Source organism: Musa acuminata, chromosome BXJ2-10 (genome assembly GCF_036884655.1).
Source record: "Musa acuminata AAA Group cultivar baxijiao chromosome BXJ2-10, Cavendish_Baxijiao_AAA, whole genome shotgun sequence".
Classification (NCBI taxonomy): domain Eukaryota; kingdom Viridiplantae; phylum Streptophyta; class Magnoliopsida; order Zingiberales; family Musaceae; genus Musa; species Musa acuminata.
In genome coordinates, this window is record NC_088347.1 from 26167017 (window position 1) to 26182736 (window position 15720).

The 15720-nt window shown below is 37.3% G+C and overlaps 2 protein-coding genes across 3 annotated transcripts; both read right to left on the reverse strand.

Moving 5' to 3' along the window:
* Nucleotides 1-476: 476 nt before the first annotated feature.
* On the reverse strand, nt 477-9875 carry LOC135624741 (uncharacterized). 2 transcript variants are annotated; one of them, XM_065128658.1, is made up of 9 exons: nt 9627-9861; nt 8963-9509; nt 8341-8417; nt 7306-7474; nt 5217-5305; nt 3881-4045; nt 3651-3728; nt 1387-1490; nt 477-954 (listed from the first exon to the last, which is right to left on the reverse strand). In XM_065128658.1, exons 2-9 carry the CDS (start codon nt 9087-9089, stop codon nt 849-851), a joined length of 915 nt encoding a protein of 304 aa, XP_064984730.1. In that variant the 5' UTR covers nt 9090-9509; nt 9627-9861; the 3' UTR covers nt 477-848. The 2 variants fall into 2 exon arrangements, with proteins under 2 accessions (XP_064984730.1, XP_064984729.1); XM_065128657.1 differs by having other exon boundaries at nt 8963-9875.
* A 1114-nt stretch (nt 9876-10989) lies between these two features.
* Nucleotides 10990-14499, reverse strand: LOC135624742 (large ribosomal subunit protein uL16). The gene is made up of 4 exons (XM_065128659.1): nt 14408-14499; nt 12198-12699; nt 11881-11962; nt 10990-11240 (listed from the first exon to the last, which is right to left on the reverse strand). The coding sequence occupies exons 1-4, from the start codon at nt 14415-14417 to the stop codon at nt 11160-11162; spliced, it is 675 nt and encodes a 224-aa protein (XP_064984731.1). The 5' UTR covers nt 14418-14499; the 3' UTR covers nt 10990-11159.
* Between the last annotated feature and the right edge of the window lie 1221 nt (nt 14500-15720).

Genomic DNA, 15720 nt, shown 5'->3' on the forward strand with positions numbered 1-15720 from the left:
CTTTAGGCATAGGTTTTCAATTAGAAAGACTGGGATTTCTTGGGACCTTTACCTCAATTGCAAAGGGTGTGCCGAATACAAAGGAGTGATCAACCTCAGTCTTTTTGATAGATTCTGTTTGTGACACATGCGAAGCAATTCAAATAGCTCCGTCGATGTCTCTCTCAAATGCTAAACCTAGAACCTGACATGGTATCTCCTGCCAACCACACACCAAAGACATATCCTCGTCAACAAGTATTAGAACTTCGAGAGTACAACCTGGTGACAAGATGAGCGTACCAAAGTCTAGTATATGGCCAATATATAGGAAGGGAGGTTGAAAGGATTAACGAAACTTAATACAAGATGCCCTTTTTTTTTTTGCTCTCTAGAGAATATCCTGCCTGTTTTCTCAAAAAACGAAACACACTAGTAGAAATAATAGAAAGAAAAAAAAAACTCCTTAAGATGGTACCAAGACACTGGCAGCAGAGTTAAAGAGATCGCAACAACTGCAAAAGTCACTCATGGGTGCACACACAAGTACATTATTTGTCTAAACTTCTGAACATAGGTTTTATTAATAACAATGTGTGGTAAATATGTACTATATACATATCATATACTTGCTCTTGCATCTATTCTGTTTATATTTCCTGATACGGGGGATTATAGATATAGTGGATATAGAATATGCGCCCATGGGCTGTCTCAACAAAGCTCAACAGCATTTTTAGAGATGCCTCCCCGAAGATCCAGAGAGAGAGAGAGAGAGTTTAACAGTGCCAGAACACAAGATCGTCCCTGCATCTTCCAGAACACAGTCTGGCATTAGAGGCAATAAGTTAATCTCGCCAATGCAGGAATCAGAATAGCTGGAAGAACAAGGTCGTCGAACCATCACTAAATGACCTCAGCCCTGCCGGCTTAACCAGAACTCTGCACAATGGGCATGTCCTTTCTCTTTCAAACCTGAAAAGTTTAATGGTGGGTCATGAATAAGCAAATTCAAGACAATTCCTACTCAAACAAACAGACATGAAACCTGGAGATATAAAAGATAATTGCGGAAAACTAAACTGTATAATCAAGATCACACACAAGAAGGAATTTGGGCAACTTGTTCCTCCAAGGCAGGCAAAGTGGTGACAATTTAAAACAACCCAAAATACTACGGAAATATTAGTGGGAGAATCTTTATGTAGTCCAAATATTTTTTCCTTTTATTTGGACACTCCATGTATATTTGAAGTAGAGCCACGTATTAGATCACAGCCAACAGATGACAATTAGAACTTAGAAGTATTGCTGTTTCCAACATCCTATAAGACTGCTTGTAAAAAAATCCTAAAAACAAAGAAAAGCAAACAAAACTGAAAATGATGAGGTGAATAGACTAGTTACCATTCAGAGACACAGTCTTCACAGAATATGTGTTTACAACGAAGTAGAATAGGAACATTCATCTTCTCTTGGCAAATGGCACACAGATCACCAGCTGCAATTACCTGAATTTTTTACATAACAAGTAAATCAAGCATCACATTGTCACAAAGGCACCATTGATTTTATTTTGGCTTCAATGCCAGCAGAGCTGATTTACAATTGCAGACTGTTCTTGCAACAAAAGTAATTGCAGAAATGAATATGATACCCTGAAGTTTGGCCACTCTAGATAGGAAATAAAGTATCTTCTGCTAGTATTTCAAAAGCACTCTCTCAAGAATCATTCTTTTTACAAGCATGAAATCAAATATAAATGTGCAAATTCAAATTTTCACTAAAAAGAAGGTGCACGTAGTTAACCTAATTCTGATATCAATATAAGAGCTTAATTGAATTTCTTTCCTTAATATTTGCAACACTAAGCAGAGATTAAAGACCATATTTATCAGATACATAATTAAGCTCATAACTGCAGAAGCATTCGTTAGGTCTCTTAATGGCAAAAATTATGCTAGTTGAATACTTAAATCATTGGAGAGATGTACACATTGTTAGGGACATCCTCCAAGTACAATAAATAATTGTTACAAGTGACTTTCTCAGACTAACACAAGTCACAAGCTATTTCATTATGATTTAACAGGAAATATGCCACCCAACTTCAGGACATGACCCAATCCTTGAAAGAATATAAAATCAATAATGTCCCATATCTGACCAAAAGATCTAGCTAGAAGTTAGATTTCAGATTCCTTGATTCATACAAGAACCTAGATTTTCTAATGGAAATCTCACGGATAACATTAAAAAAAAAGTTCTCATCACAACCATGGGAATTAACAACGGTCATCCTCATATAAACCACAAAGTTGCCCAACAGTAAGCCCTAGTACAATGACGTTAGGGTTGAATGATCATGGGTTAGCTTCAGTTGGCCTTGTAGGCTTGCACCTAGTTATACAAGACAGGTTGGACTCAAATGCCATTTTGGCAATCCAGAACCTAAACTAAAACTTGAGTAAAGGTTATTATTTGGGCTTCCTAAGTCTTTATCTGTGTATGACATATGCCAAATTCAGGTTACAAATTTTGATGGTTAAACATGTAACAGCCAAGATTTCTTTATCACCAAGGGCAGCTATCCAGAAGGTAAGGTGCTGCTAGCTTACTGGTAAAGAGATCGTTGCATGGTCTTTGGGATCGAATCCAGCCTCCGCCACTCACCCTTTGCGATAAAGAGAAGACATCCATACCAGAACAAAGAATACGAAGTAGAATGCCTCAATGCCCCGCATATTGTTGGTGTTTGAGTTGATTAAAATATAATAAATTGAATGGGACATATTTTAGCACAGTTTAAGAATTATGAAACCATTTTCAGACTTTCTATCAGATATAAAGCTGCTGTTCTGATCCAAAAGTGTTAAGTGAGGACTATTGCTAACGTCACAGTTTATGCTAGCAATAACTGCATGCACAATTTCAGGCAATTCACTTATGTCCTTTGTCTAGGCTAGTAGCTAGGAACCAGCAGTGGGATCTACATGAGGTGAATATGCATCCCTTTTCCCTATTCCAACACTTCCATGGAGCTCAGTCATTACTTTTCTTCCCAATTCTACATAAAGTAAGATTTTAAGTTATTCTATATCCAACCTCAGAGTGATGAGAGAAACTTAATATTATAAAGATGACTTATGTTAAAGAATCATGATATCAGATGATCATTCTTTTGTCATTACACATGTTTAAAGTAGCTAAATAATACAAAGATAAAAAAAAAAAATAGTCCTCGATGATGGAAATGATCAAATTAAATAACTAAATAACAGGGATCTAGAAGCGAAGCTATTGTAAGACAGCCAAGGATTGGAAATGAAGGCATGGCAATATATGTCACCAAATTTAATACATAAGCTATCGGTATATGAATTTGAGCAAAAAAGTACAATACAATTTGGTGAATTGCAGACATATGAATAATCATTTATCAAAAGTTCAGCAATAACAAATTGTGGCAAAGGTCTCTATCGGTGTTGCATGTAATTAAATATATATTAGACAGCGAAAATACATCTTAACTAAGGCTAAAGCTTGTAAATCATTTGACAAAGAATGATATTCAACTACAGTAAGCCTAAGAAATAAAATATTGAAACAAAGAATGATAAACAACGACATTAAGCCTAAGATATAAAAGATTGAAATGATCAAGAGTTCACCTGTTCAGACGTTGCATAAGACCCATAATGTACTTCTTTACGTGATAGTGCCTTCAATGCAGCAAAAAATGATTGAACCTGAAATCAGAGAGTTGGAAATATCAAAGAAGATACATGTTTTTTGTGGAAATGTAGTTTGTTCTGTCAAGCTGAAAAGTTCAGCTTGATGAGCACTTTCAAGATCAATATAACAAGTACCAGAAACTAGCATTCAATAAAGTATACCACACCTGCTCTACAACTGATGTCAGCTTGAAAGTAAGATACAGTCCAGTAGTAAGAGATGAAAACAGGCTCCCATATTCCTTGTTCAGGAAGAATCGGTACCAAACAGCAGTTGGCAATAAAGAGCGGTATAAAAGTAGAAAGTACTCTACAAGAGTTAGCATTTGACCCTAATAAAGAGAACAAAGAAAGGAAATGTGAATTAACAGAAGCTGAAACTTTCCAAAAGTCAAATATTTTAAGTACAATAAATGTGAATCATTATACAAACAAGAAAAAACCAAAACATAAAATTGGCTTTATGCAATACTATGATTTTCATTGTCCATCTATTGGAAGTTGCAATGTATAAGATGTCACGAGTTTGAATGAAAAATAAGCGTTGACAATGAACAGATACAGAATACCAAAAGAATAATGAAGTTAGGACTATTGCTAACATAATAAAGAACAGCTAATAAGGTAACTAAATACATTTAGAGAATTAGCATTACTAACTTCACCAACTTATCAAATTAAGTGGAAAGAAACAATGCATACCAAATTTTTGAGTGGCAAATATGCAAGCTGGAAATAATTTCACTAGAAAGCAAAGAGGAATTTTAATTTCACTAGAAATCAACTGTGATTTGATTATAATTATATAAAATCTACAACATCTAATAAGATTTCAGCTTTGCAGCAGTCTTCCCAATGCAATGACAAACCTGAAAACTAATTGAACTCATGGGGATAGTCAACAAGAGGATTAGTACAAGAATCATCATATCAACAAGCATATTTGACCAGTCTTCGGACAAATCAAAAAGCAACCATCTTAGGAAAGACAAACTCAACACTTGAAATGATAACTGAAAAAACCTACAGTTTTAGAACCTATAAAAAGAGGAGAGTAAAAGCAGGAAATGGGAGGGGAGAAACAGAAGCTGTCCTTTGAAAGGTCAGAAGCCTTGAACATCACTATTTGGTAAATATTCAGAAAACTAATGACATTTTCATCCAGCCATAGAGACCTCCAATTTAATTGGAAAATCAAGACCATCTTAGCTTCACTAAAACAGATGGGTCTTTGAGATCACCAGTTAAAAGTTCATATATCATGATAACTACCTAAAAATTTTCTTGATGTGCAGAACAAATTCACTTTCAAGCTAGTGCTAGCTACTAGATATGTGTAAATGTACATGGTAAAACGATTACTTTCTAATGCAATACCAACTAGGTATTTATATCTGTTACTAATTACATTGTTAGCCATCTAAATTTTGAAGGATAATTGATATAAAAAGGACATGTAATTATTAAACAGTCATATAACAGAAACATGAAAAAAAGGCTTACCTGCTTACGATAGCTACGGCCTTTAAAGTTTTTGTAGTATATCAAGAGAATACACTTCACAACCATAGCTGCTTGGCGCATCACTACATCTGGACAGTAATACTCAGTGAGCAAGTTGTGAAGGAAATTCTTCATGACCTAATAAATACAGGAAATATCTAAAACTAGACTAAGACATAGTTTTAAAGGAGAATATATTTGGAAAGCAATAAACCTATGACTCATTCAATTTAGACAAATAAAACATGCTTAATACTAGCAATCCATAATGATGAAGTGTCATGTCTTTGCTTATATATGTTTATATTCCTAAATGGAGGCCAATGAATATGTGTTTAAATGATTCTGACAAGATTAACAATTCCTGATGGAATGTTCCGAACATGTACCAAGCAATCAACCACGTCAAACGGAATTGTTTGCGACAGAAATTTATGCATTGCATCAAGAAATAACTCATCTCATAGACTTCCTAATAATGAATCTTTGATGGGAATAGCAGCAAAGAAAGTTTGTAGATACAGACAAGAAAAAATCATTCCACAAGACACAAGTGGATTAATCTTAGTCCAAATGACATTATATCCTCCATACAAGTTTCCCCTCTTTAAAATATGAGAGCATTGTTATTAAACTTGGACCTCAAGTTTAATAAATTTTGGAGGAAGCACTTGAAAGTATTCTAGTCTTTTTGTTGGACTTTTTTTTGTGAGTGTGTTACCTGCCCCCTCTCTCTAATTGTCCCCTCTATCATCATTTTCCTCTGTCATTTCTGTTAGTGTCCTCTCTCGATCTTTTGTTGTCATCCTCTATTTTCCCTTTTTTTTGTCCTTTATTTAGCTTTCCATCGTTGCTCTTTTCACCATCGCCCTTTTCATGGCCACTTTCTATCTTTTGGTCATCGATTTTCTTGAATTCATTTATAACTTGCAGTCCGACCACTTCACTTACTGGTCCAACCAGTGAATCAATAACCTGATGCTTAGCATGGATGATGTTCGAACCGATCTCATAATTAGGTCCTCTAGTCTAAAGATTGACAAAGGACTCTTTTTGTAGAAATTGATCAAAACTGAGTAAAAAGGTTAAGCTTCATTTTTCTTGTAGATGCATATACCAATTTTAGGAACATGAAATACAAAGATTACCAGTTTCCTGTTAAAAAATTGTGATTAATCTTTTAATAAGCACTCGACAAAGGGCTACCCATAAATACACCCATGATTGGATCAATTATGGCCATACTTCCAATTGGATCATATATTAGTACACCTTGCAATTCAAAATTATCTACTTGAATACCACCTTAATTTCTTGTCACATAGCACTTTAAGTCTCAAACAAACAAAAATCATTTAGATGTACTGTACGGGGACACTTTGGGACATTATGGGTGGCTTTTGTTGTTGAGTTGATGAGAATTGATTATCACTGCTGCATGATATGTTAGTGTTTGTGCATTCCAGCTCCACATTGACATGATACAACCACCACCAAGTTGTGAAATCATTCCCCTGATATTTCAGCATGACATAGTCAAGATGAAGTTAAGCAGCCAAGAAAAGAACTAAGCAAAACACACTAACACAAGGAGAGGAGACAAGAAAATCCTAGATACTGCTAAACTTGAGAAATACAAAGATATAGGCTTGAATCTTGATCAATCCATTTGCAACACTACTTATGAAAGGAAGATTGGGAACCAGCTATGGCACTGTAAGGTAAATAAAAATGAAAAGATATGTGAACATAAAAATCACTAACTTCCTTCAGATTATTTTTTCAAGGAGTAGACAAAAATCCATATGGTATAAAGAGGACACAGCTGGATAGTGAATTACATTTTCATAGAACCATATAAGTTAGAATAGCAGCATCCACTTCCCATGTGCAAGACAAGAGAACAATTAAATTTGACAAATAATGAAGTAGAGGAGTCTTCACAGCTGGAGAAATATCACTAAACATACCAAAGCTGTACAAAGATTTAGTTATAGACGAGACTAAATATCTCAATGTATAATAAGCAGGTTCAAACAAAACAGAATACCGAGAGAAGATTACTCTCAGCAAAGTGGATAGTGGATACCATTAACCAATATAATAAATACGGCATGCCAAAATCGTGGTATTTCTTTTGGAGGAAGCATAATTAGTGGATACAAGAGATCATCGTTCCTGTACCACCAGTAGATGCCAAATACGTGTACCATGCAGACCAGTATAATTCCAACAATCACAGATATTTTTCGCTCTCCCTGCAAAGACAACAACCAGTAGAAGTGTGACTGATCCGATTATTAGTAGATGCCATTAGCCTACCAATACTTGAATATATTCCTTGAACACCAACATCACTGAAAGGTTGACTTTATTAATCTTCACGCATGCTGAATTTTAGAAGTACCGGTCTTAAATGATTACCTAATAGCTACGTCAATTCAGTCATCTAACAAGGAAATCTGCAACAGTAAGCTTTAACAATGCAGAAATTAACAGTTTCCTCATTAGCACATCATATTGTTCCCATCTTATCGGCTATATGCTATAGCCTAGTGTTGTTGAAAACAACACTTAATAAATTACACTGTTTATGAGGACAACATGTTATCAGTCATGTTTAAAAGGTGAAGCACAAAATCATGATGTTCGAAAGGAAGAGTTGTTTGATAAGGGCTCTCCTTGGTGAAATTTTACTGAAGCAATTCACATAACTAAACATTTGTTGGGTTCACATTCACCCCAAAAATTCAACCTAACCTAGTTGGGACTTGGGAGAAGGGTCAGAAGTGTTGGCACCAAAATTAAGACAGCATACTTGAAGACATACGAATCAGTATTAATATACATATCTCGTCAGTGTAAACATCCTCTCAGCATTACCTACATATGTTTCCAGCAATGTGAGAAATCTGATCACGAACAGAAGTACATGGGAAACATAGGGAGACTGGTCAATAAGCAACAAGAAAAAGAAATCATGGGAAAAATGCCATACAATTATGAAGATCAGTACAAATACACAGAGAAGTTTTCACAAATGTCTCAACATAATGCTGAAAAGAAAATTACACTGTGAATTGTGTATAGGATAAAAAAGTTGTTGTGTAGAGAAGTAACAAACCTTTAAAGCAGTCTGTTTTCTCAAAACAGCATTGGACTTAAACATCACTGCTGAGATCCAAATAGTGACCAAGAAACCTGTAGTTTTCAAGAAAATTAACATTCAAAAGTCAGGTAATAAGTGAACAAGCCAATTTGTATCCAGTGATCCAGAAGCATAGAAAATTAGGTCCATAATGACAGCTACTCCAACAAAAGTACAATACAAATATAAAGAGAAACAAAAAAAACTTATACAAATCAAATCAATAATGACATTCTTAAAAATGACACTGCCTATAAGCCATGAACATGTTCCACATCAATAATCAAAAAGCGCACAATTGGAAGAAATAACAAAGCAAAACAAACAAAAGCACTTCTAGAACTTGTCATAGAGCAGTGTTTACATGTAACACACGACTGCAAAGGAAACAACAGCATAAGTTTTAAGCAAACACTACAGCATAATAAACACACAAAATGCTATCTTGGAAGGAAAAGGATGCAAACATGTATATTGCAAATTTTGAGACGATAAAACCAAGACATCAGCAAAATGATCATAATTCGAGCATCTCCATCAGACAATTCTCAAAGTTTCTCAACAACACTAACGAAATAACAGATGCGAACATCCTTACCCTGCAAATGCTGTCTGATAAAGACTACCAAAAGAAGCAACGAGAATGGCAGTATCTGCTCGATCCATTTAGCGATCCGTTGTATATCATATCTCTGATACGACGAATCCCTGTTGTTACCTGTCATGTTCACATCACCATCTGCGCTGTGGCCGCCAAATGCGGAGTCAGATGTCGGCACAGAAGAAGACGGCGAGGCCCCCTCTCCAACCCCATTATCACTTACTCCATCTCCTCCCTGCCTCTCGGATGAAGCAGCGATCAGCTCACCAGGGACAACAACACCAGAATTCACCTCTCCACCGGGACCCAGAGTCGAACGATGCAGCTGGCTCGACGCCACCCGGAGGCTCTCCTGATCGCCAGCCCCCACTATCCTTATCGACACCTCCCCACCGCCGCCGGTGGGGGACGTGGAAGACTCGTCCACCCGGGCAGGACCAACCTCTGGCAGCGGTAATCCCCCGCCGATCAATCTCTCGCTTTCCGATTGGCTCGCTTCGGGCCGCAAGATCCCGGAGTACTCCAGGAGCGCCGACAACGGTGCCTGGATGAGATTAGACGCCGAGTAAGGGATAACGTACCTCCTCGAAGAGCCGCCTCCGGCACTACCGGAGGAAGGGGCCCTGTAAGGATCAGAACCTCCGCTGGGGGTATCCATCACCTGGGAACCGAATCGGACCAAGAAAACCTCAGAAAGTGCGCCAAGAAACGGTGATCGATGTCTAGAAGGATCCTTGTCGGAAATTATGGGAGAGAGCGGGTGCTGGAGCAATGTAGGAGGGATCTCTTGCGGGGAATTCAAAAACCCTAATTCGAGGCGTGGGAAAGGGGGAAGGAGGAGGGTTCTTGGAAGGACGAGGAGGAAAACAGGAGGACGAAGCAAGAGAGGGTAGGAAGGAAGGCCGCGTCAAATAAATATCGTCTCTTCTATTCCCTCCCTGTTCGGTGTCTCAGTCCGCGTAGTTGTTACACGCCGTGCCATTACCATCTCGTACCGAAGCACCCGGAGTGCCTTTCAGGGGTGATGTCATCCATCTCCGACGCACCAATGGCGTTGTTACTGTTCGTCCTGCCCTGTCGCCCATGAACTGCCATTTCGCCCAGCCGTACCGAGTCACCCATGGAATATTCCATGGGTTACGTCATCGCTGACGCATCCAAGGCGTTGTTATTGTTCGTCGTCCCCGGCCATCAATGAACTGCGGTTTCACTGGTCGTACTCAGTCACCCCTGGAATCGTACATGGGTGACATAACCTCTGATTGATCCAAGAACTGAGGGGTAGTACTTCTGCCAGCAATATCGTCCAGGGGTGACGGAGTCTGTCTTCGTCGAACAAAGTTACAGCTGAACAAGATTGTGTTATACAGGGCATTTTTACCGCATCAATGTTTTAAGGTGGATGAAGACTTGAATAAGAGTTTAACCAGTACAGGGACGAAGCAGGCTTCACTGTGCATGGGGGGTGACCACCCGCTGGTCCTGCAGTTGCCTCACTGCGGCCACTTCACGTACCTGTTGCTACACTTAATAGCGTAAACCTAAATTTATTGATGAGATATCGACGACACAGCATCAAATATGGCACCCGTATAACCACCACGTGCAAGACAAAACCATCAAACGTCGCACCAGCAATACATGAGCATCATTAGGGATGAAGACAAATCAATCATAGTATCTGAAAAGCTTAACCATTTCGAGTTTAAAAAAATAGGCCATATGTAATCCAAAAATGAGACCGCTATCAAACAGTAAATAAATAATTGAAAATAAAGAAATATTCAACCAACACAATAAAATGACGTCAGTCACAAAATTAAGTCAACTTTTTACGAGTGATGTTCCACCGACACCTTCTAGCAGAGTTTTTGAGTTGAACAGACAGAGAAGCTAGCAGAGTTATCGTGCAAACCTACGCTTGGTGATACAGGTCTTGAAAACAGAGAATAACTGAACCAGGATAAGATCAACAAGGGGGTAATTGGAGGTCCGCGATGTCAATGAACGAAAACACACAAACAAGAGCAACAATGATTATGTTAAACTGCCAAATGAAAAGAGTTTTCATATGCCCCAGAGTCATACTGACAACAAAAACAAGCAGAAATATCCTTGCAAAATTAACTGAAAATGACGGTCTTTAAAACAGAAAGCAACTAACAATGCTTGCATAATATTCCAGCAAATGATTCTAAGAAGTTTCCGCAACTGCAGCTGGTAAGAAAGCCTTTCCAGGACGGCGAGCAGCAAGTGGACCATGGCATCCAAGTAACTGCACAACCAGACATCTCGTTAACAGATTGCTTTATAAACGACAGATGATGAAATAATTTCTCAGATAATAAATATCTGATGTAATTTCCTATCATTATGGAATACCGGAAAATTAATAAGATGCCAATTCTACCCATGGAGAAGGATAGGGACTAACATGATGAGCAGGAATAATTTCTCTTAATGACAATTCAAGACACATAAGGAGGAAAAATAAAACAATGCCAATATGACAAAAAAAACATTCGTTTGACAAAGCCACAATCCTTTTAAGGTAAAAGATCATCAGCACTGGTTCAAATATCTTCCTTCCTTTTCCTACACAAGCATAAAAAAGGCACATATATAGGTACCATTGGATAGTCTACCACAAATAACATGGAGAAGGTGGAACAAGTAAATCTAAAGACCTAAAAATTAGGATTGGTGCATTTCATGATCGGTACAATGGCATGGAGTAGCCCAGCCAACCGCATGTAAATTGGGTGTGACTACCGAACTGTCCCCTTTTTTGTCTCAAGTAATATGGTTAAGATTAAAAAAAGTTGTTGGCAAAGCAAGTCTGTTGTGAGGGTGTCACCAAATACTTTCATCCACCCAATTTATACCTCCACAATTTCAGATGAAACAGTACTTACCTTAGCATTGACACCATCTGGGGCAATTCTGTTCTCACTCTTCCACTTCAAATAGTCAGCACGACTAAACTTAGTGAAGCCCCTGAAAATTAATTTGTTGAATCAGAACCGATAGAAGAACATAGGAGACGGGTCTCCAATGACTACACAATAGCCCAAACATTATGCTCCTTAGCATCTCATAACCAGAGATAAAAAGCTAAATCTTTGTTTGAGAAGACCTATAGTGACAATGAATTTAGAAAATAACAATAATACTGGATGCATTAGCATTAGCAATTTAAAGCGGGTACAAAGTTTCCTTTTGTGATGCTTACCACTTTCCACTGATGATAATCTTTTGACGGCCAGGGAACTTGAACTTCGCACGTCGTAGGGCCTCTTGGGCATTATTGCTATTGTTATCTTTGCAACGAACAGAGAGGAGGACTTGACCAATGCTTACCCTAGCACACGTCCCTTGAGGCTTCCCAAAGGCCCCCCTCATCCCAGTCTGGAGCCTATCAGCTCCAGCGCAAGAAAGCATCTTGTTGATACGTAAAACATGGAATGGATGCACTCTCACTCGTAGGTGGAAAGCATCCTTTCCAGCAAACTTTGTCATATATTTGTTACATGCAATACGAGCAGCCTCGAGAGCCTCGCTGGAAACATTTTCCTTTTCCCAGCTCACCAAGTGAACACAGAAGGGAAATTCATCCACTCCTTTCTTCTTCATTCCAACATCATAGATCCTAATCTTAGGATCGGGAACACCACGGCAGTACCGAGATTTCGGGTATGGTTTGTTCTTAATCTGACGATAGCATCTTGCAGGTCCTGCATGAGGAATAAAAAATTTAAAATTTTCATTCGAACCCTAACGATGAGAATTAACAATTGCATAATTGATGAATAATTTTTGGAAAATCAGAAAAGGAAAAAAAAAACGATTATCAGATACCAAAACTCATCTCAAGATTTACTCTATCCAAAGGGAAAGCATATTGGATCTACCTCTTCAAGTGAATGCATTTACTATGTGCAAATTTGAATAAAGGATAAGGATAATAGCCAGTAACTAACAAGAAATTCCATTGGGGATGAAGTATATCATTTTAAAACTAAAAACTTCATGAACAAAATTACTAAAGTGCATATTGCAAACACTTTTTTTTTAATGGACCCCTGCTCTCTCCTCAAACTTCTTGTTAAGTAGACCCCAATAAGTGAAAAATATTATCATACGGATCACACATATGGCCTTGTAAATTTCAAAAGTCACAACAAAATGAACAAACAACTTTAACCACAGAGGGCAATCTATACCTAGTTAATTCCAGTTGCAACATGTCCTGTAAATTTCAAAAGTTGTTTCTTTTACAATCATATACATAAGTATCATTGCAGACTGGTTGGCTAGTTATGCTGGCAGACTAGCCGTCTTACTCGTCTTACCAGAATGAACCTAATAAAAAATTCAACTAAGGATGAAGTATATCATATTAAAAGTAAAAAGTTCATGAACAAAATACAAACTCTTTTTTAAATGGCAGCTAGAGACTAATTCAATATGGGGTTGGCATGCAGGGCCCCTGGTCCTCTCCTTAAACTTCTTGTTAAGTAAACCCCGATAAGTGAAAAGTAATGACATACAGATAACACATATGGCCCTCATCGACAAAATGAACAAGCAACTTAACCACATAGGGAAATCCATACCTAGTTAATTCCAGTTGCAACATGTCCTATAAATTCAAAGTTGTTTCCTTGACAAACATATACAGGAGTATCATTGCAGACGGTTTGGCTAGTTATGCTGGCAGACACCATCGGCGTTACTCATCTTACCACGACAAGCCTATTGGGGTTCTTCATCTCTGCAACAGGAACTTGGGATACCCATTTGTTGGAACAATTAGCTAATTAGTCTCCAGACACCACCGAAAAGAAAACTACTCTACACTTGTGGTGATTCAAATTGTAACGAATTCATGCTCTCTACCAACCCTTCGAAGCTACAAACTAGCTTATAATTTATCTCAAGCCTATGAAGTTTGAAACTAATTATAGACATATTCCAAGTACCCTTATTCTTTTCGCACGAAGTGCTGCACAAGCTTGCGACTTGTACAAACAACCATTTGACATATAAATAGGATTGATCTAAAACAAATAATGCAAATGCATCTAATCCTCGTATGTTAGCCTTTGAGGTGGCCTACCGTTGTGGATCGAGACCATGGGTTGTCAACACATCCATTGTTTCATCCAAAGTATAGACATCTAATTGCGGCATACGTTCTCATCGTAATAGCTCAATACAAACAACGAATCAAACTTATGTCCGCATGATCCCATCGCACGCAAAGAAAAGAATCGCCCAATAAAATCGAATCTCTGCTCAGAACGGAAGGGGGAACAATGCTTCATGTCAAGCAAAACTCATCGGATCCGACCAAAACCATAAGAGAAACAATAAACCCGACGTCAATCAAACTAGCACGAGAAAAGTGGGGAATAAAGCTAGGATAATCGAGCAACTCACGCCTCCCCATGGCTGATACGAAGGCAGAAGACGATACCTACGCCGCAAATCGCAGAAGAGCCAGAAGGGTGCCGGTTCATTTATACCGAGCGAGGTGGAATGGGATTCCAAAGTAGAAACCCTAAGAATTAAATGGGCTCGTGGGCCGAATGCGGGCTCCGATGCCGGTCACTTTGACGGCCTAACTTGGGCTTGTATTGTTGGAGGCCCAATTCTTGAGATACACGTTGTAGGATGCCATGTCAGCATCATGCCTTGGGCCATCTTGTGGGTATAATGTTGTCTATAACTTAAATATGAGCGGTTGATGTGGCGCCTCGCTATTGGCTGATTCGTATCTGATAGATATGACACGTTGATTTTTTTCAAAAAATGAATAAAATCATATGTTGTAGCCTAAAAAGGGATTTGTAAGTGTAAATAAATGTATATTATTAAACTAGTATTATGTAAATAAATGTATACAAGGATATTTTAAACCTATGCCATTATTTATAAGATAATATTTTAAATTCTTAACATATAATGAATAAATATGGTACATATTAATGCATATTTAGTTGTTTCATATACCGATATCAATTTGGAGTTGGTCAATGTATAATTTTTAAATTTTATTTTTTATTATCAAAATAATAATAGATCCTCGTCTCATCCTACATTGGATGGTGTACTCAGATAAAGCCCGTTCATTAGTCTTGGATACGAGATGTCCGTTGAACGTATAAAACTTGAGAATATAAAAATAATAATTAAAAAAATTATAATATAACTTGAGGTTATTATGCACAAAGATACACATTAATATTAGGAATCATATTTTTCTGATATACCAAATGCGAAGAAAGTATAATAATTATAATCATAAAATATGATTTGTTAATATTCAAATAATGATATCATATTAATCATGCCATATCGAAATATCTTAAAACATGAGTTGTGCTTTGAATAGATAACTAATCAAGCAGTTTAATTTTACCTTTGAGACATCACTTGCTATAATTTTACCTTTGAGTAGGAAAAGATGTAAAATATTTCATCATTCGTACAGCTCGTATTTTTATAATTGGAAGGCTAATTAAAAATGCATCAACTTATATTTTAAAACCATAAAAATCTCAAAAGAATAAACTGTATAATACAATCGAAAAACAAAGTCAAAGTCATACTTTGGAAGTGACAAAGAAATTAACAAGTTATGTTTTAGAACATTAAATTAATTAAAATCATACCATCGAAGGCACACTTTAACAAAAATCAACATAATATGATCATCATAGCTCGGAGACAAAAATTATTTTAGTTTACAT